The sequence below is a fragment of the Acytostelium subglobosum genome (genome assembly GCF_000787575.1).
Source record: "Acytostelium subglobosum LB1 DNA, scaffold: scaffold21, whole genome shotgun sequence".
NCBI classification, from domain to species: Eukaryota; Evosea; class Eumycetozoa; order Acytosteliales; family Acytosteliaceae; genus Acytostelium; species Acytostelium subglobosum.
This window is the reverse complement of record NW_012236512.1, coordinates 147,858-172,567: the sequence shown is the minus strand read 5'-3', so window position 1 is coordinate 172,567 and position 24,710 is coordinate 147,858. Positions and strand designations below refer to the sequence as shown.

At 46.2% G+C, this 24,710-nt stretch overlaps 9 protein-coding genes across 9 annotated transcripts; 4 read left to right on the top strand and 5 right to left on the bottom strand.

Annotated features, from left to right (window-relative positions):
- Window positions 1-196: 196 nt before the first annotated feature.
- On the top strand, window positions 197-1,836 carry SAMD00019534_091360 (hypothetical protein; the record flags this gene model as incomplete). Its single annotated transcript, XM_012895550.1, has 3 exons — window positions 197-342; window positions 416-1,049; window positions 1,114-1,836. Coding segments are annotated over 3 exons (1,503 nt in total), but the record flags the coding sequence as incomplete, so codon positions are not given.
- A 328-nt stretch (window positions 1,837-2,164) lies between these two features.
- SAMD00019534_091350 (hypothetical protein) lies at window positions 2,165-3,161 on the bottom strand (the record flags this gene model as incomplete). Its single annotated transcript, XM_012895549.1, has 3 exons — window positions 2,165-2,583; window positions 2,672-2,988; window positions 3,121-3,161. 3 exons carry the CDS (start codon window positions 3,159-3,161, stop codon window positions 2,165-2,167), a joined length of 777 nt encoding a protein of 258 aa, XP_012751003.1.
- Window positions 3,162-3,967: 806 nt separating this feature from the next.
- Window positions 3,968-8,297, top strand: SAMD00019534_091340 (hypothetical protein; the record flags this gene model as incomplete). The annotated part of the gene is made up of 3 exons (XM_012895548.1): window positions 3,968-4,754; window positions 4,827-5,182; window positions 5,277-8,297. The coding sequence occupies 3 exons, from the start codon at window positions 3,968-3,970 to the stop codon at window positions 8,295-8,297; spliced, it is 4,164 nt and encodes a 1,387-aa protein (XP_012751002.1).
- Window positions 8,298-9,125: 828 nt separating this feature from the next.
- On the bottom strand, window positions 9,126-12,336 carry SAMD00019534_091330 (hypothetical protein; the record flags this gene model as incomplete). Its single annotated transcript, XM_012895547.1, has 3 exons — window positions 9,126-10,494; window positions 10,636-11,900; window positions 11,977-12,336. Coding segments are annotated over 3 exons (2,994 nt in total), but the record flags the coding sequence as incomplete, so codon positions are not given.
- A 1,432-nt stretch (window positions 12,337-13,768) lies between these two features.
- SAMD00019534_091320 (hypothetical protein) lies at window positions 13,769-15,270 on the top strand (the record flags this gene model as incomplete). Its single annotated transcript, XM_012895546.1, has 4 exons — window positions 13,769-13,773; window positions 13,872-14,551; window positions 14,616-14,687; window positions 14,759-15,270. Coding segments are annotated over 4 exons (1,269 nt in total), but the record flags the coding sequence as incomplete, so codon positions are not given.
- A 187-nt stretch (window positions 15,271-15,457) lies between these two features.
- Window positions 15,458-17,553, bottom strand: SAMD00019534_091310 (hypothetical protein; the record flags this gene model as incomplete). Its single annotated transcript, XM_012895545.1, has 3 exons — window positions 15,458-16,705; window positions 16,768-17,323; window positions 17,411-17,553. 3 exons carry the CDS (start codon window positions 17,551-17,553, stop codon window positions 15,458-15,460), a joined length of 1,947 nt encoding a protein of 648 aa, XP_012750999.1.
- A 1,143-nt stretch (window positions 17,554-18,696) lies between these two features.
- On the top strand, window positions 18,697-22,939 carry SAMD00019534_091290 (hypothetical protein; the record flags this gene model as incomplete). Its single annotated transcript, XM_012895544.1, has 5 exons — window positions 18,697-20,410; window positions 20,478-20,680; window positions 20,750-21,111; window positions 21,192-21,691; window positions 21,753-22,939. The coding sequence occupies 5 exons, from the start codon at window positions 18,697-18,699 to the stop codon at window positions 22,937-22,939; spliced, it is 3,966 nt and encodes a 1,321-aa protein (XP_012750998.1).
- On the bottom strand, window positions 20,887-21,057 carry SAMD00019534_091300 (hypothetical protein; the record flags this gene model as incomplete). The annotated part of the gene is made up of 1 exon (XM_012895543.1): window positions 20,887-21,057. A coding segment is annotated over one exon (171 nt), but the record flags the coding sequence as incomplete, so codon positions are not given.
- A 142-nt stretch (window positions 22,940-23,081) lies between the features above and the next one.
- On the bottom strand, window positions 23,082-24,610 carry SAMD00019534_091280 (hypothetical protein; the record flags this gene model as incomplete). Its single annotated transcript, XM_012895542.1, has 2 exons — window positions 23,082-24,281; window positions 24,350-24,610. 2 exons carry the CDS (start codon window positions 24,608-24,610, stop codon window positions 23,082-23,084), a joined length of 1,461 nt encoding a protein of 486 aa, XP_012750996.1.
- Window positions 24,611-24,710: the final 100 nt, after the last annotated feature.

Here is a 24,710-nt window from a genome sequence, read left to right as displayed (position 1 = left end):
TGATCCTTATCGAACAGGTTGTTCATATACATCAGACCCTATAATCAATCAAATGCAATGGTCACTTTGGTCTCAATATAATACAACAACAACAACAACTTCATCATCATTGGTAGACTTTAATGTAGTCATACTACTCGATCAATCATTCATTGTACCATTTATAACAAGTGGTGGACAGATACAACTACAACGAATGAGTTATAATACATCTTATATACATTGGACTAGCAATATCACAACATCAACGTCAACGTCAACATCATATACACTCTCATTGATACTTCATAATGATCACTTGATAGTGTATCACAATGAGACATCAACACTCTATTCATACAAGTAAGTTGTTGGTCATATATACATACTCAATCATTCACTCATTCATTGACTCGCGCACCTATTTATACAATAGTTCAAACAATGGCACGATTGAATGGATGGTCCAGATGACTTCAAACTGCTCAGTACCTTATCCAGCGGCAGTTGGTACATTGTATTTTGTTTGTGATGGCGACGTCAATAGCACAGACACTATGTTGTTGATGCTCGATCCAAACACTGGTCAGACATTGGCCAACTCAACGATTGCAATAGGCTTACAATCAAAGGTCAACACATTGTCCATATTATCATCTGGACAATCAACTCTACTCATTGATCTGGCTGCAGGTGCAAATGCCACTGCCTACAAACTGAATGGAACGACGCCAATGTCCAACTTCACATTGATCTCGCCAGAGTTTAGTGCTGACACTCAAACTATAATGACTGGTGAACGATCGATCATCAGTCGCGATGATGGATTCATCGTAACACTGGCATGCAACAACGATAATGCCCTGTATTTAATGTCGTACAATGTTAGCTCTCAAGCTTACATCACCAACAACCTGCTCGCATCATCCATCAACTGCTCTACCATCACATACGGCGCATTGATGATCACGCCTGTTGCTATCATCGCCACATTCACTACCAACAACTCCAAGTCCTACTTGGCCAAGTCATTCCAAGCCAAAATACATTGGACTCTTAGAGACCAAGATGTAAGTCATGTTTGTTTGATTGAATGATTGATCCATTGATGCTAACACTCAACCCTCCATCCAGGTGGACATACTGGACACTACAATGTCGGGTGAGGGCTTCTATTACCTCTGCACCACTGATACATTGTATCAGATCAACTCGTTAACAGCCGAGATCAAGAACTTGGGATACAAGACAAGTGGTGGGAAGAAGGCAGTGTCATGTCGCATGTCCAATGGAGAGAACACTGTGATGGCATTCCTTAGGATGGACGATGGTAGCTCTGTTGTGATGCGAGCATCCGACTCGCTCTGTCCAAACCTCTGCCAAGGAAACACGACGTGCACCACTAACGCATGCCAGTGCGCCCCGGGCTACTACCCCGCGGACCAATGTTCTGTCTATTGCCTGGCCAGCGACACATGTCGTGGACACGGAGATTGCCAGCCCGATGGCAGTTGTCTGTGCGACCCGACCACCGGCTACTATGGTGATGACTGCTCCAACTGTCGCGCTGGATACTTTGGACCCAACTGCAACGCCCATCTCAATTGGAAGACTATCACCATCGCCTCTGTCATCTCTGTCATCGTCACCAGTGGCATCTGTATCTTTGCCTGCTTGACATCACGTGAGGCAATCAAAAGACGATGTGGCAAGTGGCGCAGGAAGTGCTGTGGATGTATACCATCCCGACGCTCCTCCTCCTCCTCTTCCTCAAGTAACAACCCGACACTTGAGAAACAGAGTCTTATCCATCCTGTTGGCTCACTTGAAGTAGAGTCTGGATCATCATCCAGAGATTGAGTGATTGATTGAGTGAGTGAGTGAAGGACGCAGGACCATCATCCAATAAACCCTTGTATATAATGGCAGATGTTTGAGTGATCAGGCGATTGATTGGAATGATTCCAAAGTAGTGATTGAGTGAAGAAGTAATATTGATTGATTGATCGATTGAGTGATTCCAGGAATGCCGCGAGAGATTGATTGATAGAGTGTGATTGAGTGTGATAGGAATGATTCCAGGGTCACTGTCGAATGATTGATTGATATAAGTAATATAATGCTTTATTGAGCTGTGTTGACTTGATTGGACGCGCCAGACAATATTGGATGCGTCTAAACTTGTTTACTCGTAGGTCAACTCCTCCTCCTGCTCATCCTCGATCATGCTTCTGACCTTGACGGGCTTGGCGGCGGCGGCGGCGGCAAACGCGGCGGCAGTCAGGGCATCAGCCTCCTTGCCGGCCTCCTTGATCTTGAGATCCTTCTTCTTCTTGCCCTGCACCTTCTTCAAACGGTAAAACTCCTCTCTCTCAGTCTCGTCGAGCTCTGTAATGATATAGCTGATGGTGTTTTCCAGGCGAGGCTTGACGACGTACTCAATAGCATTGACACGTCTGTTTGTGATCTTGATCACCTCATCCAATGTGATAAAGGCTGTCTGCAACGACGCAAGAATGATCAAAGCCTCCAGTGCCTTAACATGTGACTCTCTAGACTTTGAAATCTGTTGACCTCCCTTTGACAGACCAGTAAGCTCTTGCGCTATTGTATGTAATGATCCATGTTAGTATCACTCATTCAATCATTCCGATCGATCAATCAATCAATCAATCATACGATAGACACTTACAATTGCTAACAACACCTTCTGAGACCTTCTCGAATGTTGGTAGATGGACACCAGCAACGTTCTCAGTTTGCATCTTGACGGCGATGGTAGCGTTGGTGACATTCTCAATGACAGAGTTACTAAAGTCGCCAGCTGCATACTTGGCGGTGGCCAGTGAGAAGGAGGCCTCTCTCATGGTGGCACCCATGAGCTGCTTGTTCTCGACAATGTTAGCTAGAATCTTTCTGAAACGGATTGTCAAGGCATCACTCTTCTTCTTCAACAGCGAGTGACCTGTGATGGCACCCTTTAACTTGGCCTTCATGGTTGTCAAGGCCCTGTTAATCATTGATTGATTGATTGTTTGATTGAATGGTTGTAAGTATATATACTCTGTCTTCATGTCGAGTCGAGTCGAGTCGAGTCAAGTCGCAAGTGAATCTGATGATTGATCAATGATGATGACCTACATTCTGGTTGGAAAGATGTTCAATCTATTCTTGCCAGACATTGTTGTTGTTGTTTATATATATATATATAGAATATATATTATACTTCAACAAATATATATATAAGATATAAAGATAGGATAGATAAATATACTAATATAACTACAACATTGACACTCTACCTTTAGCTCAAACCCTCATTCACACCCACACACTAACTCTGCAACACGATGCGTATCCCTGGCTGACCTGAATGAACCCCAGCTTCAACAACTCTATTGACACTTCATGCATTTTGATCAATTATTATTAATATTTTTATTTATTTTTGAACACTCCAACTAGATTTTTTTTTGAGCCTGGTGTCATTCTGATCATGTCGTGAATGAATGATTTGTATGAAGGTGTCTTGTGTTTAAGAATGCTCTTCAAAGACGGTGTACACAGGTCAAGGTAATTACCTTATTATAAATCGCCCGGGCTTTAATTTACACTTCAGCAGGAGAACCCAACATTGAACCCACTTTGCAAAGTTGAATGATTGATTAATTGATTGATTGATTGATTAATAGATTGGAATGATTCCAAGGTTGATGGTGATGGGTATATTGATTACTAGATTGATTGTATGAAGACTAGCATGTGTGTAGGATTTGAACGAATGAATGAACTTCAAATTAGTTTGATAAAACCTCAACAATGTGTGTGATTCATTCATTCATTAATCATTCAAGTTCATAACAAGGACCTTGTTATAATACCTTTATATATATATATTATGGCAAGAGGAGGAAAGAAGAGAACTAGTGTTAGGAGTAGTAAAGATGATACTACATCATCATCATCATTACAAGATGAAGATCATACAATGAATGATACGACAACCACGACCGCAGAGATAGAGACACAGATAACAGATCAAAATGATGACCGTCAATTGAAACGTGCTCGTCGCGATGAGCCAACTACATCAACCTCAGCAGCAGCATCATCATCATCATCATCGTCTGGTCCACTGACAGTATCAGAAGTACTCACGGATAGACTCACACAACTGTCAGGCAAGCATTGGCTGATGGGCTTCACAAATGATGAACCATACAACTCAGAGTTGGTGACCGATCTGTTCAACAATGAGATCATCAACACAGATATACAGCACTCACGTCGCAGTCTAAAGCTACTCGAGCTGTCACACTACCTCGAGAACTATCTCTGGCCACACTTCAAGAAACAGGCCTCTGCCATCGCCACCGCCACCGCCGCCACTAATATTGGCGACGTTCATATTTGGTCCATAATGGCAATGGTTAATGAGCGCGCAAAGGTTGGTCTGCCGCCATTCAGTGTGTTCACAGGTGATGCCGAGCACTTTAAACAACTGTTTGATCGTGTCATCAGATTGTCTTCGCCCGTTGGCAGTCTTCTCAGCAGTCAGACGCACCTCATACAATTCCTCATTCATTGTTATCAATCGCTGGAGGACCCCATGGTGCGTGCCGAATCACTCAAGATCGTTTCCTATCCCATGTGGATACACCTCTCGCCTGGTAGATTCGCCGCCGAAATTGACGACCTGACCACTCCAGCGCTCCAAAAGAAGATCATCGCACTCAAGAAGCGATCACAAAAGGAAGGTTCATCTTCCAAGGATGGTATGTCTGTGGACCATATATGATCGTGATCATGATCGTGACGCTAACCAATCAATCACATGAACACCGCAGATATATACTCATCATTCATGTTGACAAAGATGAAGGAGTTTGTGAAGATGCTCGATCAGACTGAGGAGGGCGATGTGGATTCGATTAGATATTGTGAGCGATTTGTAGAGTTGATGGTGGACATGGTGAATCAGATCACAACAAGACGATTCTTTTATGCATTGATCGATGATTATCATCTGCTCATTCGAATCAGATCATCCAAACTATGCAAGTTGTCCACGGCCAACAACTTTAACGAGGCACTCAACATCCTCGAGTTCTATCTCAACTTCCCAATCAACAACTTCACTGGCCAGGAGATCCCCCAAGACCAAATCATTCAATCACATTACTTCCGTATACAGAACCTTCAGGTATGTTATGTGTTTGATAGTTTGATCTATCGCGATTGGGATAGTTCCACCCCCACACCCACACACTTACACGATCATTCAATCAATCAATCAGCGAGTAGTATTCAAGGAGTTTGAAGAGATCAAGGAGTTGGCATTGCAGAATGTGTCGACTGTTGAAGACAAGACGAATCTGATCAATCAGTTGAAGTTATTGAGTGTGGAGCGACTGAGGTTGTTGGCAAGTAGGTTGAATCTGCTCAGCCAGGACTGCACGGAGGACAGACAGTTTATCACAGACGTGGTTATAGGCTCGCTAAAGAAGCGACGTTACCACCGCGAGGCGCTGGCATCGCTGCCGCACTACCCCACCGAGCAGGAATTGTGGAACACCGCCGATGACAGTGGCGTGCTGAACGATCGCTACCAGGGCGACCGCTCGCTGCCGCTGCCCAAGCTCAACATGCAGTACCTGTCGCACCAGGACTACCTCTACCGCAACTACTACCTGTTTAAGACCGAGGCCACTTATGACCTGCGCGCAGATCTCGAGGATGCGCTGCGCAGACTGTCGCCCAAGCGCAACGAATCGGGCTCCACAATACTCACGGGCTGGTCTCGCATGGCCTTCCCCATGACCAGCTTCAAGATTGAACACATCGCTCAACCAAAGGTGGGTGAGAAGCGACCAGCACAGGTGCTGGCGATGCTCAGCTACAGTCTGGCGGGAGTCAAGTCGGCGGCGATCGTCGAGGACTGGGAGTCTATGAAGGAGCACGACGTGATGCTATTGGTGTCAGTGCGCGCCACAGTACCTCTCAACGCCAAGCATGACAACAGTCGTCCATTCGCCGAGCACTACGGCGTGAAGAGTGTGCGCGGCTGCGAGGTCGTCGAGCTGATGGATGAGCGTGGCGGCAGGATCGACGCGGACAACACCAACAACAGACAACGTCCCGCGCGTGGCCACCAACGCTTCATCAAGGTGCGTCTGGACAGCAATCAGTATTACATGGATCAGGAAGACAACAAACTCGAGCAGTACAAAGAGTTCAACATTGTGGTGCGCAGGAAGTCCAAGGAGAACAACTTCAAGGCCATCCAGGAGACAATCGTCTCACTCATCAACGACCAGAACAACCTACCCGAGTGGCTGGCCAACACATTCCTCGGATACCCCAGCGACGATGACACCAACGCCACACGAGTTGTTGGCAAGACTATCGACTTCCAGGACACGTTCATCAGTCGCCAGCACATCCTTGACACGTTCAAGAGTGAGCAGATCGACAAGACAGCATGCTTGGAGCCACCCTATCGCGTAACCTATGGTCCCGAAAAGAAGTTGGTCATTGAGTCTTACAATCAATCAAACTTGGCATTGGAGAACAATGGAGGCAAACGTGGCAACAAGGTTCAGTTCACCCCGGTGCAGGTAGACGCCATTCGCTCGGGATCATCTGAGGGACTGACATTGATTGTCGGCCCACCAGGCACGGGCAAGACCGATGTGGCCGTGCAGATCATCTCCAACATCTATCACAATCATCCCAACCAGCGCACTCTCATCATAACTCATTCCAATCAGGCACTCAATCAACTTTTTGACAAGATCTACCAATTGGACATTGACGAGCGACATCTGCTCCGACTCGGACATGGTCAGACCCAGTTGGAGACTCGCGCCGACTTCACCAGAAGTGGACGCATCGATTATATGCTCAGTCTACGTCTGCATCGCCTGGCCATCGTCGATCACCTGGCCAAGTCCATTGGCGTCATGTCAGATGTCAGTGGCAGTTGCGAGACTGCACAGCACTTCTTTGAACACGAGATCAAGCCTCGTTGGGAGACATTCTCCAAACAGCTGGAGGCCGGTGCGAGTGGCATCAAGTTCCCATTCGCCGCCTACTTCCAAGCCAGCCTGTTCCAGAAGCCCGAGTCCTTGGAGAATGACCGTCTAGTCGCCGCCAGATACTGGACAGCCATCCAGCTGACCTTTGAGGAGCTGCGCGAGTGTCGCGCGTTTGAGTTGCTCAAGTCTGCAAACGATCGCTTCAACTACCTGCTATTGAAACAGTCGAGGATTGTGGCCATGACTTGCACACACGCCGTTCTACGCAGGAATGAGCTGGTGCGTCTAGGCTTCAAGTATGACAACGTCATCATGGAGGAGGCTGGTCAGATCTCCGACGTGGAGACATTCATCCCCCTGCAACTACAGACCACGTCGTCATCAGAGAACTCGTCGCGACTAAAGAGGCTCGTGTTGATTGGTGATCACAACCAACTGCCACCAGTTATCAAGTGCTCGTCATTGGTGCGCTTCTCACATTTGGAACAATCAATGTTCACTCGCTTCATCAGACTGGGAATTAAGTACATTCAACTCGATCACCAAGGACGCTGTCGCCCTGCCCTGGCAGAGTTGTTCTCCTGGCGCTACACCGGTCTGGGCAACCTGCCGCTGACGGACCAGCGATTCACCCGCGCCAACCCAGGCTTCCTGTACGAGACACAGTTGATCAATGTGGACGAGTCGCATGGCTATGGTGCCGGCGAGAATGAGCCATTCTCCCACTTTTACCAGAACCTGGGCGAGGCCGAGTACATCGTCTCTGTGTACCAATTCATGCGCCTGATCGGCTATCCAAGCGAGTCGATCAGTGTGCTCACCACATACAACGGCCAGAAGCAACTGTTGCGCAACATCTTTGAGGAGAAGTGCAAGGACAACGCTCTGTTTGGCATGCCCAAGAAGATCACAACGGTCGACAAGTATCAAGGACAGCAGAACGACTATATCCTCCTGTCGCTTGTGCGTACCAAGAGTTTCGGTCACATCAGAGACGTGCGTCGTCTCGTCGTGGCAATGTCCCGAGCACGTCTCGGCCTGTACATATTCTGCAAACGATCATTCTTCAAGGAGTGCTACGAGACCATCACGATCTTCCACAAGTACGCATCGTCCCCCGACAAGCTGGTCATTGTTCCAGGCGAGGCCTATCCCACCGAGCGTTTGGCACTCACCAACTCCTACGAGCCACCTGCCGAGGGTAACGCTGACGGCGATCACTTTGTCATCGAGAACGGTCAACACATGCAACAAGTAGTTCAGTCCAACCTCTCAAGTTAACACCACCGATCAAACCTAAATAAGTAAACCAGTCCTCGCGATCCTTTATAATTACATATTTCCTGAGATAGGATACACGCCCATTTTCGTACACTGTCGTCACTTTGTTGTACAGAATGATCGTCAACCATGCTCTTAAATGGATAATGGTTTCAACTCACTCCAACAATTTGATTATTAATTGATGATGAATATTGATTACCTCCCTCAACATCATCAATCAATATAGAACCATTTCTAACAAACTACAATATAACTTGTCTAAGTGGGAGATAATAAATTCATCCTCTCTTCACACATTAATTTAGTTGTAACTCATACAATAATGAATGGTTATAAATAATAATAAATATATTATTTACCTATTACCTGTAGTTTGGTATAGTATTAGGAAAAAAATATACCATCATCATCATAAATTTTACCTAATATGTATTTAAATTTCCTATTGAACAAACCAATCAATAGGATTAATAATAATAACTAAAATATTAATAATAATTAAAATAACTATGAAGAAATTTTTAATATTACGAATAGTATTGATTTCATCTATTTTATTGATCAAAGCTGCTGGAATGAATAATAAATTGTAAGTTTAAAGTTAATAAATATGAACTATCAAAATACTAATATATAAATTAATTTAATTAAACTTCTTTAATTAATTGGAAGTGGATATTATGATAATAGTGATATTGATACCGAAGATATTATTATTCATAGTGATTCTGATGTACAATGGTTACCTTATGGTAATTAATCAAACAAAAATAATAAATCAAATTTTTGTCCTGGATTGGTGATTGATTATTATTTAGTTTATTGTTGATGTTGTCTAAGAGTTACCCTGCGATAGTATACACGTCCCTTGTTGGTGGAGTACTCTGTGGTCACTTTGTTGACGAGCATGTGTACCGTGGTCTTGGACATGAATGATCCTAGATTATGGATAATGGTCTCGACGTCCTCGCTCTTTAGATAGGTGGACAGGTTGATGTCAAAGTATTCATAGGCGTCGTCATACTGTGTGTTGGCATCCTCACCCTGTTGTTGATGTTGTTGTAACACTGGTGTAGTCTCTTCACTCTTGATCTCAGTTGTTGTGGTTGGTGATACTGATGCTGGGATCTCAGTCGTAGTGGTATCTTGCTCGGTTGTTGTCGTTGTTGTGTTTGGTTGAGCTTCGATCTCACCATTCTCTGTTGTATCGACATCTGTCTTGATTGCCTTGGTCTCAACAGCGACAGTATCATCATTGGTCTCGCTATCTTCCTCACGCTTGCGCTTTCCAAGTTGATCATCTGTTGTTGTCTTAATTGTTGGCGATGTGGCCGTTGGTGCTACAACTGCTGCGCTCGTTGACTCATTATCTGCCGCCGTCGCCACAACTCTTGGCTTAAACTCGGTAATTGATTGCAAGATTAGCTGACCCATGTCACGACAGAGCATTAGATGGAAGAGCTCACCAAAGAGTGAGAGTTCAAATGTTCCCTCAAACTTGTCAGACTCCTCATAGTCCAACACGCCATCCAAGGACAATAGCATCACACGGTACTTGGTGTCGCCAGTGGAAGCAGGTGGCACAATGTTAAAGAATGTCTGTGGCTCCTCGACAACGGTGGGTGGATCACTTGTCGATCCTGTGCCAGTTCCGGAAGAAGAACGATTGTCCTCGGCCATGACCTCGGCCGCCACTCTATTTGCCACGTCCGCTGGGTTGGTCAAGGCATCTGTTGCTATGGCGGCCGCGGCATCAGTCATTGAGTCTGTGTTGGCAGCATCAGTAACAGGCTCTGTTGAGTGCTCCCTGAGATACTCCTTGATGTTGAATGGCTCCAGATGTGAAATGTCTGGGACAAAGATGACAGTGATCTCTTTGTGCTCGGGAGTGGTGTCGTTGGCCTGTCGCTGGTAATGGATCTCCATGAACTTGAACCACTTGGTGCACTTGCTCAGGTCGAATTGAGTGTAGTCCTTGGTCGTTCTGATCGCTGTGTTGATGAGTGTCTGTGGATCGGCAATGTCGGCGCCGTCAACGGGGTCCCATGCGCCACCAACACAAGAGATATCTGGACTCTGCTTGTTGAGCACCTGCTTGGCCACAAGGAACTTGATGCGCTTCTTGAGATGTGTGGGGTTGGTAGTGGACTGAGCCTGGTACTGCATCAGCATGACCTTGGCGTTGTACTTGACATTGTCACTGCCAAGCTGCAACTGTTTGTTTGCAATGAACGTTGTGCCAACATCGATCTTTGGCACCTTGTATCGCTTCGAGTCGATCACCAGTGGAGTCGTGTGGCTGAGCACATCGACCTTTGTTGCTGATGGCACCCACGACGCCACCAGCTTCTCAAAGTCTGGCGACACGCTCAATCGTGAGTACAGCCTGCTCAAGGTCATGTAGTCGTACTCTGTCTTGGTGAACATGTGATGGGGGATTCCCACTACGTACTTCTTGTCGCGGTCCAGGCCTGTGTCGCGCTCCGATGACTCGCGCTTCTTGGAAGATGAGGAAGATGAGTGTGACGAGTCGTCCTTCTTGTGATGAGAGTCCTTCTTTTGATAGCTCTTGCTCGAGGACGAGGACGAGTCGTACGACTTGCTGTCTCGGTCCCTGTCGCGATCCTTGTCTCTGTAGTAACTGCCACTGCCACTGCTGCTGGAATCCTTGTTCTTGTTGTAGTATGGCTTGTTGTCGTAGGTCTTGTTCGAGCTGTATGATGACGAGCCTGATGACGATGATGAGTTGGATGAGCGTGAGCCGTATGAACCACCACTGCCTCCACCAGTCGCCACACCCTTGTTCCAGTTTCCTTGGCCGCCCTGTTGATTGCTGGACGACGAACCTCCACTTCGGTAATCGTTTCGATATGAGCTTGATGATGAGCCACCACTACCTCCTGAGCGATAGTTCGAGTCGTCTCCACTGCGCATCGATCCTGTGTTCATTCCAGTGTTCATGCCGCCCATGCCTCCCATGTTGCCACCCATGTTGCCGCCCATGTTGCCACCCATATTGCCCATGTTGTTCATGTTGTTCATGCCACCCATGCCTCCCATGTTGCCCATACCGCCCATCTGGTTTCCAACGGGCATATTCATGTTGCCCATGTTGTTGCCCATGCCCATCGAGTTGGACATTGGCATGTTCATGTTGCCCATGTTGCCTCCCATGTTGCCGCCCATGTTGCCCATGCCACCCATCTGGTTTCCAACTGGCATGTTCATGTTGTTGGGCATCATCTGGTTGTTGTTCATTGGGCTGCCCAAGCCTGGGCTCATGTTTGGACTCATGCCACCTGGTCCCATTCCGGTGTTCATCGGGTTCATTTGATTGACGCCCATGTTCATCTGGCCCATCATTTGACCGCCTTGCATTCCTGATCCGCCCATGTTGCCCGTGTTACCCATGGGCAATCCTCCACCGACCATCTGATTGCCACCTTGCATGTTCATTGGCATATTGTTGTTGTTGCTGTTGCCCATTCTATTTCCAAACTGTTGTTGTTGTTGTTGTGGATTGAAGTTATTGTTTCCAGATTGTTGTTGTTGAGGCTGGAATTGATTGGATTGACCGCCAACAAACTGATTGGGAAAACCCTGATGGGTATGTTAGGCGCGACGCTCATATGAGTATGTTTGAGTGAATGAATGAGTGGCAGGTGAGGGTACTTACTTGATTCATGCCGCCAGACTTCATTGAAGAACCTGGTCCATTGTTATCACGTGGTTGATTCATGTTTGATTGGTAGACCTGTTGTTGGGGTGCGCCCATCATACCTCCTCCGCCACCAATACCTACGCCAACACCGCCACCGACGCCGACATTACTTCCGAATTGTTGTTGTTGTTGTTGTTGGTTACCACCACCAACACCTCCTCCTACTCCTCCACCAGGATAATACATTTGATTCTTGGACTGCTGTTGTTGCTGTCCTCCTTGTTGAGTTTGACCACCCATCATACCACCCTGCATATTACCTCCTCCCATGACACCATACTGTTGGTTATTGTTCCACTCCATATCTATCTCTCTTTGGTTTGTATCTCTATGTTTTCTTTGTGTGTATATCTGGTAACTACTTCAGGTCAAGCCGAGGTCAAGTCAGATCTAGGTCACAGGTAACAGGGTCTCAAGGTCACAGTCACAGGTCTCAGGTCCACAGGTCTCAGGTCCACARGGTCACGCTTTGGTATACTACTACTTCGCAGGACAGTTGTCTATACAGAAGGGAATGCTCGTTCGTCGTTCCAAGGTCTCAGTCAGTCACTCTCAAAAAGAGTGTAACGATGAGTATGATAGAGATGTTCAGAACAGAAGATGTAGGATGTCCTTGGTGCAACTCAACAACTATTTCAACTCTCTAGTACGATTGATATCGAATTGGTTTGTAGGGTCTCGTCGTCTACTTGGGGTCCGTTCTCTCTCTCTCTCTCTCTCTTTGGTCGGTCGTCAAACAACGTTTGTTTGTTTGTTTGTTATGAATATAAGATCACAACAAACAACAAGCAATATTAGAAAGATAAATGAATGGATGAATGAATATGTGGATGAATGAATGAATGAGTGATTGAGTGAATAATTGTGATTGATTGATTTGACTGGTGGTGAACTAGTGTGGGTGTGTTTGATTGATAATGGTTGATTTGCAAGTGAGGTATTATGTCAACTTGTATCTCTATCTAAGTGTCGTCACTGAGCATAAGTAACTAACTATGTTGTTAGCTTATCATGCTGCGTCTTGTTCGAAAATCATTGTTTGCTTTTGCTGAAAAAAAGTAGTTGACCGTGGCTCACTTTTGAACTTCAACTTATTCATTCAAAAGAAACTAAAGAAGAACAAATAATAATAATATTATCGTTGTTGTATTAAAAATAATTATTATCATAACTTGTTCAAAGTTATAAACCAAATTTACTCTGTCTCTCTCAAAGATTGTCATATCTGTCGTGTTTATTTGTCAGACATGTATGATCGTCTGATCTGGTCCCGATCTACGATGCACCAATTTTGACTTGAATCTTGAAAGACAGACAATCAATTTAAAATTAATAATTAAGTCCATCGATACAAGATGTTTGAGTGAATGTAGCGATGTTTGATTAGTGTCGACACTAACTATTGCCCCATTCATCCTGTTCTTAAAGTGTCGCCTTGTCAATTTATCTGTATTTGTGTGACATTTCGTTCATTCCTTCATTCATCATCCATTGTTGTGTGTGTTTGTGTTTGTTTGTTTAACCCCTTAGTTAACTGTTTGTTTGGTTAGTGTGTGTGTTAGAGTGAAGTCACTTTGTTTGTCAATCATTCATTGCATTCATTCATCATCCCATTCATTCCCTCTTATACTCTTATTACTTGTAATATATATTTATATTTATATACATAATACTCCCTTTGTTGTTATAATAGTAATCATCAATCAATCCTTTCATTCCTTTCAATCAATAAATCAATCAATCAAATATGAGGTATGTCAAAGATTGAACAACCAATCGATCAAACAGACTTGGACTTGGTATTAACTCATATCATATCATATCAATCAATCGATCAATAATATTATTAGCGAAGTACATGTATTGGTGGGCAGAGCACAGGTGTTCACTCACTCTGCACAGACAAATAATTGGGTGCCATCTTCACCAAGCCCAGCGACATTGTTGCTTTATCATCACCAGGGCAACAATAGTTATCGTGTGATTGCTCGTGGCTTTGAGGACCCCAATCAGATATTGATCAACTTCTCCATTACAAAGGATGTGATCTACAAGTTCGCCTCGGCCAACTTCCACACAATGTCCGATCAGCGCACTCACTATGGAATCAACTTTGCGACAAAGGACGAGGCCGACCAGTTTGGCGCTGGCATCGACAACGTCATCAACCAGCTCAAGAACAGCGGTTCCTCCTCGCCCTCATACCCACCCCCTCCCGTGCAGCAGCAGCAGCCACCTCAGCCACAGTACCAGGCGCCTCAGCAGCCTCAGTACCAGGCGCCACAGCAGCCACAGGCACCACTGTCACAATCACAGCCAATGCAGAGACCTCAAATGCAGCTTCCACCACAGATTGCCAAGCCAGGCGCTGCTCCACAACCAACACAACAACCACCACAGATGCAGATTCCAGCTCGTCCTCCCTCAGTCAATCTTGGCAAGTCGGCCGCTGCCCCTGCACCCCCTGTACCACCACCCGCACCCAAGCCACCTGCTGGCGGCCCACCCCCTCCTCCAGGTCCACCTCCACGTAAGTAGCCAAGTGTTGTTGTCCAATGAAGATCATCACACCTAACATTCAATCAAACATTTAGCTGCAAATGCCCCACCTAGAGGTGCTTTGTTGAGCTCAATCGAAGGTTTCTCCAAGAATGGTTTGAAGAAGAGTATGTTGACGATTCAATCAATCAATCAAATGACGAGTGACTGATGACTAATCCAATGACAACTCAATTAGCTGTTACTGTGGACAAGAGTGGACCATTGATTGGAGGCAACACTAATGCCAGTACACCAGCATCTGGATCATCACTTAATGTTGGTGGCGGAGGCGGTGGCGCCGGTACAGCAGCCGCACCCAAGGCAATGGGCGGTGGCGGAGGCGGTGGTGGCAACATGATGGCCGAGATGATGGCCAAGAGAAACGCCATGAAGAAGACACCAGTCGTCAGAGACGAGGTGTCATCTGCACCAACACCAGCACCAGCAGCAGTACCTGCACCAGCACCAACACCATCACCAGTTCCAATCCAAAAAGCGACACCAGCGCCATCACCCGCCGTCTCCAAGCCCAAGCCACCACCCGCCTCCAACCGACCCAACTTGTCACCAAACAACACAGCACCAGCTCCATCGGCATTGACCGATCCCGACATGCTGGCGCTCAAGGAGGAGATTCTGTCAGAGTTCAGGAGAGAGATGGCCAAGTTCAAAGAGGAGATATTGGAGGCCATCAGATCGTCTTCGCATTAATGTCACATTCATTCAACTTCACTTCACTTCACTTCATCGATCAATCCAATCAATCAATCAAAAGCGAGCGAGCAAAGACATCAATCAATCCATTCCATCAATCCAATCAATCAATCAATATATATATATATTCAATTAATGAAACAAAATACTTAATTTATTGAGTACTCCACCTCCAACTGTATTACTCTGCTGCTGCTGGTTGTTGCGTGGCCATGATGAAGTGGTTCTCGAGGTAGGTAGGCTGGAACATCTTCATAAAGTCAACCTTCTCAACGCGGGCGACGCTGTACTTGACATAGGTCGACGTTTGGCCACCGGTCTGTGTCTGTTGGCCAGGCGGAATAACCTTGAGTGTGACCACATAGGGCACAGAGAGCACGTTGAACAGGTGTTTGAGCCTGTCATTCTCCTCCATCTTGTAGAGATCGTCGGCGTCGATCTGGAACAGGTTCTTGGCGACGTTTCCGAGAAGGTCGACGTAGGTGGCGGTCGTTTCGTCGGTCAAACGCATCTGCACTCTGTATTTCCTGACCTTTGGTTCGCTGCAATGGGTGCAGACGTCCAAAGAGTCATCTACCTTCTTCTGGCACTTCCTGCAACCCCAATAGAACCAGGACGGTGTTTGGGTATCCTTGATGAGGTGCATGGCGGTCATAGTAATTTGGCTCGGGCGAGAGAAGTAACCAACGACCTTGTAGTTGATTTTGTCGGTCTCGTAGTGGATCGTCTCTTGGGTGTTTTGTGTGAGATCGTTGATTGTGCAGCTGATCGACTCGGTGGTGGCGCCGCTGTACGTCGACACCGAGAGCGAATCGGTCTTTTGACCCGCACCGCGGGCGTTCACCCAGGCCACGAGGTTGGAGCACTCTGGGAGGTGGGCGGGATTGACCTCGTAGCTCGAGCTAAAGTTGAAGTTGATCGAGAGGTTGTTGAACGACGACAGCTTGGCCGCCTTGATGGCGATCACATTGCCGTTCTGGACATCCGCGCTCAACTTCTCAGCCTGGGCACCAAAGGCTGTCACTTGGATGCCCTTGTTTGACGAGTCGCTAATGGAGAAGGTGAACTTCCTCAGAGGTCTGTTGTCCTTGGTGGTGAGGTCGGCCAAGGGCTGCACATCCTCGATATAGCCAATCAGGTCGACAGTGGGCGCCTCCTTATTGTCCTTTATGTCAAAGGTCTGCAGTTCTTCAATGGACATGAATGAGTACTTGGTGTGGGCAACCATCGCCTGGTTGCATGGCTCCACCTTGGTGTTGGTGGAGAAGCTCAGCTCGCATGGATGGGTGAGCGAGTTGTACAGGGCCACTTTGGGCTTGCACGAGAAGTTGCTGATCAAATACGTGCCGCCAATCTGCATCATATCATTGAATCTCTCACAAATTTCATTGTCAATCTTTCCAAAGATTGTTGCCTTGATCTCGTTGTACTGTTTAGGTGTTATTGTTTGATTAGTATTTCCGGGAGTTTGATTGATTGATTTATACATACATTGACACTATCATCGATCAATTCAAGATTCAAGATCTTGCCGGCACTACCGACTTTGCTGTAAGTCTTGATATCACTCTTCTTCCTGACGACAGCCTTGATGGTGCAGTTTTGTGAATGTGGGGCAAGACTCTCAATGGGGGTGATGTTGTTGTACGACATGTCATCGCCATTGTTTTGTTGTTGTTGCTGTTGTTGTTGTTGTTGCTTGTATTGTTGCTGTTGTTGGTTTGCTTGCTGATTGACAATGTTCTTGTTGCTGGCCAATGCTGCTTTGTTGGGTGTTAGACTAGCAACTCCACCGTTGGCGGGAGGGGGGGCTCCCGTGCTAATGGAATGGACGACTGGATGCAATTGTGGCGGGTTACCCTTTGGACCGGGGAACATGGTCTGCGCACTTTTGATCACGTTCATCTCTTTGACCACCAAGTATCCCTTGGCAGTAAAAGAGAATCTCTTCAATCTGACCACAGCAAACAATGGATAATCAGAGAGTTGAGCCTTTTCATTCTCAATCATTGCTGGTACAAAGTATTCAGTGTCACACACAGTCATACTGATATGTTTGTTGCATGTTGTTGTTTGTTAATTAGTTAGTTCATGAATGATTAATTGATTGATTGATTGAATGAGAGATACATACGTTACTCTGGAACTCTTGACTAATGGGCTATTTGGACCAATCTGAAGAACTATATCACAGGTGTGCACTGTCTTTGTGTCTCTGCTATCTCTGAACTTGTTGATGTATTCATCCAACGATCTTGGCTTTGGTATATCATTCATTCTTTCTAAAGTATGTGTATATATATATATTTATGTTATAAGTAATAATAATAAGTGTTTGTATAGATTGTTGAAGTTATATGATTTGTTGGTTGAACTATGAAGGTTAATAACATGAATGTTTTTTTGGCGGGAATGCTCAACAACATGAGAACTAAAATTTGAAATTCCTGGAAATTGGAACTTCCTTCATTGCGAGATAATATGAGAACTCCTCAAGTAGATGATAGTCATTCATTTGACCCCATCACTCGTCTGTCTGGAACAACAAACACTATGTCTTCATTCATCCATAACAACAACAATGAATTGATATCATGATAAACACAGTTAGTTCTTCTTTCTTGGACAATCCAATTATAAACCAAATTAGTCCAACTACCTATTATAACAATCAATCAACATGTATTATGTGTGTTAATTTATTTGCTTAAGTGTGTGTGTCAACCAATCTATCTTAGGGTCTATGTGTGTGTGTGTATGTTCTCAAGTGGTTGAGAAGGTGACCACCCCCCACATACTCACTCTACCTTGTCTATATGCCTACCTTATCAAAACATTGACACACTTGAAGGGGTGTGTGTTGTTTGATTCTGATCGGTCTGTTCTGTTGTTGTTGTTGTTTATGTGTTTAAGTGTGTGTGTGTGTTAGAGATAGAGGGAAAGGAAAGAGATGGATGCCATAACAACCACCATCACCACCATCTTTATCACTCATCGAGAGTACACTTAAGCACTCTCCCATCTCAAACCTACCACTCCTTTGGTACTTACTCAATCACTCGCTCAATCAATCAATCAATCAAACACTCTCACTCTCTCTACCTTCCTTCTCTATCAATCCAATCCATCAATCAACATCTATTATCAACATCATTCTTTCATTCATATATTCATTCATAAATTCATTCCAAATAAAGAGAGAGAGAGAGACAGAATAGATTGGATAAATAGACAAGACAGAAACAGTAACAAATACAATAAGTTATAGATAACAAACAGAGTTGATTGATGGATAATTGAGTGACAGGATTGATCCAATCAAAAACAAGCTCGAAACATTCATTCATTCATTTCAAACTCGATTTGGACTTGGACCGAAAGCAGAAAAAAAAAGAATAATCAATGTCTTTGAAATCACCGATGCTCTATAATAATACGAATGGAGGCCCTGCAGCAGCAGCAGCAGTCACTGCCGAGACAGAGAATGGATCACAGACACATTATGATGGCATTTATGTACATAACCAGTCGGTGCCATCACCTACACAAGAGATGCCACCAAAGCATGGCGCCTCTGTAGTGGTGCCAGTGCCACTGCCCAAGCCACCAATGTTTCAAAAGGCGAGAGAAATACCTCCAATCCCCGTCAGACCTTCAAACCTAAATACCAACACAAATACGACAAACATAAGTAGTCGCGATGACTTGTCGAGTCAAGTCGTACCAAACATACCTGGTGAAGACGATACACCAGCAACAGCCACAGCAACAACAACAGCCACAACAACAGCTACAACAACAAAACCTTCCAATATTGTTGCTGAGGTCGATATGAATGGCAATGGCACTTCACCAAGTAGACCATTCAATAATAATAATATACATAGTGCGCCACATACACCTATTCAAGCACCTGCATCAACTCCTCCTCTGGTAACAGCAGCTATGCCTCCACTGCCAACAACCCCTCAACAATCGCATGCCAACAGGAGTAGCCCGATGCGCCCTCCGCATCCACCTTCGCCCCAATCCATCTCGCATCATCACCATCAGCAACAACAATCAAACGACTTGAAAAAGCCCAGACGTACAAAGTCAAATTCAAACTGCGAGTTCAAACTCGAGAGCAAACTGGTGTACCCCCCACTGCCGCCAGTGCCACAGTTGGTGTCGTCGAGTCTCCCGCCACTGCCGCCCATACCTCCCGCAGCAGCTCCGCAATCAGGCGTTGCCCCAGCACCCTCAGGAATGTACTACAACTCGAACGCCAACGCCAACTCTACTCCATTGTCATCATCAATCTCTTCCAACGGATCATCGATCAACAACGAATCAGTGCTGATCAATAGTTTACATAGGAGTAGCAGCCAGGGTGTAGTAGCAGCGGCAACGACCACTCCATCCAACACCAGCGCACAGAGTATGGACATACCGATGGACACCCCGGAGGCATGTCTATCGCCAATACTCAAGTCTCACTCTTTCAGAGCAAAGTACTTCACACAGCCAACGAGATGTCGTGGCTGCGAGCAGTTCATTTGGGGCGTTATTGGCAAACAGGGCATGGTCTGCAATGATTGTGGAGGTTCCTTCCACAAGGCTTGTGCACCAAAGGCGTTGGCCTGCACTCCCGGCCACCCAATGAAGAAGAGCGAGTCAAAGAGCGACCTGGCCATCGAGAAGGATCAATCCCAGGACAACTCTAGCAACAACATTAACGACAACAGCAGTACGAGCAGCAGTTGCAGTAACACCAGTATCGACATTCCATCACAGCAACAACAGGTACCAACACCAACAGCGCCCAGAGAGGGTGGACTGACTCCACGAGGCAAGAGCCAGAGTGATGGATCGATCAATTGTAACAACATAAATAATAACAGCAGCAACAATAGCAGTAGCAGCAGTATCGGCAACAGCAACAATGGTAGCACGCAGAATCTGATGCCACTGTTTATGAACTCAACTGCAGGTGTCTCGACATCCAACACCTGTCCATCCTCGCCAACCCCAGAGGCAGTTGTGCCAAATGGACACCGAAAGAAGCAAAGACGCAGCAGCATGGACTCCTCCCTCAAGGACTTCCAACATTCTTTCAAGAGTCATATCGGTAACGACGAGACATTACTCACACGTATGTAAACCATTCATACCAACATGTTGTCTCGCCAACTCAATACTAACATGACCCAAACATATAGACTACAGCTGTGGATATCAGGGATCAGTTCTGAAGCATGGTCGACTGTACATTACTGAGCACTACTTGTGCTTCTACGACAACCTGGTGTTTGACAAGCATAAGCAACGCCAGAAGATCATCCCAATCTCTGGCATTACTAGCATCGAGAAGAAGTCTGGATTGGCACCCAATGGTATCCTGGTGAAGACACAGGATCGCGATGTATGTAGAAGTAATACCTTAATACTGTCACGAGATACTAACCAACCAATCAATCAAACAATGGAACAGTTCCAATTCTGTCTATTTATACATAGGGATGAGGCGTATGAAGTGATCGAGTCATTGATGTTGTATCAAGAGAAGCGATTGTTGTCTGAGAGTATACATCAGAGGAATTTGAATGGTCTGCGCCAGGCACTGAGTCAACGCAAGTCACGTGTGTCAGTGTCACCGACAACTGGTCTGCCAAAGAGTAGCAAGCGAACAAAGAGTACAGATAGCACCTCAGTGTTCAACACTCTGAAGATACCCATGACCTTTGAGGATCCACCTTTGGTCACAGTGATCAAGATGAACGACTTTGAGATGTTGAACATCCTACTCGAGTACTACAATCAGAACAGATCGGACGAGGTCAATCACGTTGATAAGTAAGTTCTGGATCACACTCCCAATCAATCAATCAATTTCCAGGTCTAACTCACACTCAATCAATCACTCAATCAATTAGGGAGGGATACACACCATTGCATGTGGCTGTATCTAGTGATATATCGGATAATATGATGATACAGATACTTAAGCATAATGCTATCAAGGTGAGCTTGAAGAATGTGGATGGTAATACTCCTTTGCATTACTTTTGCCAGAAGTTCAGGTCGCCCGAGTGTCAGAAGATCGTCCAGATGTTCATTGAGCGTGGTGCCAACGTTAACGAGCAGAACAACATTGGCGAGACACCTCTACACAAGGCCATCTTCAACCACAGTGTGCGTATGCTGATGGTACACGTTCTAATCAAGAACAATGCCAACATCAACATTGTCAACAATGCTGGAGAGTCTGCGCTACACTACGCCGTGCGTCTTGGTCGCCTGGACGTCCTCAAGTCTCTGGTCATCGCCGGAGCCGACCCAACCCTGATCAGCACCAAGCAAAAGAAGACCCCATTGATGTTGGCTGAGGAGAACAACTGTGCAGAGATTATAGACCTGTTGATGAGACTTGAATGTATGTTGAACCCACATTGTTCCCATGATCACTCCTCTAACACATCAATCAATCAAACTAGTTATAATCAATACATTATCAATGTGTGGACTGTCTCAATACAGGATGGCACTGACACTTGAGGAGATTGCAATGGAGGGATCACTGGCGAGGATGGACGACGAGATGATGATCCGATTGGGATGCACCGATGAGGAGCAAAAGAAGTTATTGTTCTCACTAAAGAACAAGAAGATATTGGTGGGCAAGATGCCAGCCATCACTCCAGGCGCAATGGACCTGCTAAAGGAGCTGGAGAACATGGACATCAAGAATGGCAAGTGGATCATCACTCATCACGAGCTAGAGTACACTGATAAGATCGGTTCTGGTGTATCAGGCAAGGTCTACAAGGGACTGTACCGCGGTCGTCAGGTAGCCATCAAGGTTCTGAAGAGTGCTGACGAGGCGCACAACCGTGAGGAGTTCCTCAAAGAGTTCCATGTGTTGGCATCACTGCACTCAAGTCTGATCGTTGGCCTGTATGGCGTGGTGCTTGAACCACGCATCTGTCTGGTGATGGAGTACTGCTCGCGTGGCAGTCTCTACCAGGTACTGCACAGCGAGAAGCTGACTTGGGACAGATTCTTCTCGTTCTGCGGTCAGCTCCTCAATGGTCTGGCAACACTTCACCAGTCCAAGCCACAAATCCTTCATCGCGACGTCAAGAGTCTCAACTTCCTGGTCACGCAGGACTATCGCATCAAGGTCGCCGACTTTGGTCTCAGTCGTTTCAATACCAAGTCCAACCAACTGACTCTAAACAAGACCAGAGGTACCAGCGCCTACTGCGCGCCCGAGGTGTTCCAGGGCAAGGAGTACCAGGAGAAGTCCGATATATACAGTCTTGGCGTCGTCTTTTGGGAGCTGATCTTTGCGCTGATCAATGGACGATACCTGCATCCTTACGGCGAGTACAAGAAGATGAACGAATTCCAGATCATGCTGTACACGTCCAACCATAACCTGCGACCGACAATTCCGGGCAACTGCCCGCTGAGCATCAGGACCCTGATTGCCAAATGCTGGGACAAGGACCTGACGGAGCGACCCACTGCCACCGAGGCGACGGAAATCATAGCGGCCTGCCAACAGGAGTTCAATCAGAACCAGGCACAATGGTTGGAGATCCTGACGATGAAGGATGAGACCAGCAAGCACCTACCTCCCCTTGACGCCGAATCAAACTCGAGTGAATCAGACGATTGATCAATCATTCTCATCACATTGTTCATATATTACAGAATCAATAAAGACACAGAGAGTGAGACAGTAACATTGATTGGTTGGGAATGAGTGGAGATTGATTGATTGATTGTGAACATCCATAAGTGAATGACGCCACACATATTTAGAGATTCAACTCCTTCATTAGAGCTTGTACCTTGGCGACCAGTTGGTCTCTTGGGATTCTCTCTTGCTTGTTCTCGACAGTGTTCTTGAGGGTAAGCTCATTCTTCTCGAGCTCGTCCTGACCAAACAGGACGATGATTGGCACTTGGAGCTTGAGTGCGGTCTCCATCTGCTTGGAGCCATTGGGCTTGATCTTGTACATGAACTCGGTGTTGATGCCGGCGTCCCAGAGAGATGTGCATATCTTTAGACGCTCCTCCAGCAGGTCCTTCTGGTCCATCTGCATGACGTAGACCTTGGTGTGGTTCTGCTTGATTGCCTTGCCCTCCTTCTTGGCGCGAGCTTCCAAAATGGAGAAGATACGCTCGATTCCAATGCTGAAGCCAACAGATGGCACCTGGAGACTGCCGTACATACCGACGAGGTTGTCGTAGCGACCACCGGCGGCGATTGAGCCGACCTCTGATTCGTTCTGGACGACGGCTTCATAGATGATTCCAGTGTAGTAGTCGAGTCCACGTGCCAAGCTCAGGTCAAAGAGCACCTTGTCATCCACGCCCATCGCTCTGAGATACTTGAACAGCACCTCGAGATCGGCGAGCACGGCGATAGCGTCCTTGCTAGAGTCGCAGAGACCCGACGATCTGATCTTCTCGAGTAACTCAAAGGGCTTACCCTTGAGAGCGACGAATGTCTGGATCTTGTCAGCGACGGTTGGGTCGAGGTGCTTGACCTCGACCATCTCCTTGCGCACCTCACTCCATGGCGACTTGTCAAGCTTGTCGACGGCGCTGCAGATTGGACGGAAGTTGTCCTCGGGCACGCCACAGATGGCAAAGATGGCGTCGAGAAGACGACGGTGGTTGAGCTTGATCTGGTAGGAGGTGATCTTGACTGCGTCGAGGATCTCGCAGATCAGCTTGACGCATTCTGCGTCTGGCACCATCAGGTCGTACTCGCCAGCAATGTCAAAGTCGCATTGATAGAACTCACGGAAGCGACCCTTGGTCATGACTGGGTTGTCGCGACGATAGACACGAGCAATGTGGTATCTCTTGATTGCACGAGTACGTGTCATTGCCACGTATCTTGCGAATGGAACAGTAAGATCATAACGCAATGAGCATATCTCACCACCCTGATCCTGCAGATCATATATCAGCTTTGAGTCCTCTCCATATTTACCTGTCAATGTTTCCTGTGATTGAGCGAAGTGAATGAGTGAGTTATGATGTGATGTGACGTGATTTGATGATGACCACGTACCTTGAGCTCAAACACTGGAGTCTCGATTGTGACAGCACCGTGTCTCTTGAAGCATGTCTTGATGTTGTCAAACAGTTCCTCACGAATGGCCATCTGCTCTGGGTTGTAGTCTTGTGTACCCTTTGGAGTCTTTAATGTGAACTTCTTTGCCTTCTCAGCCTTCTCTGGCTTCTCCTTCTTTACTGGTGCAGCAGCAGGAGCAGCAGTTGTAGTAGTCGAGGTAGTCGATGCATCGACTGGTGTGATTGCTGGTTCAGACATATCTATATCTTATTATTATATGTTATATCTATAAATGTAGTGTCGTGTGGTGGGAATCAATGAACTTTGAACCTTGAAAGATCAAAGTCTAGACTTTGAA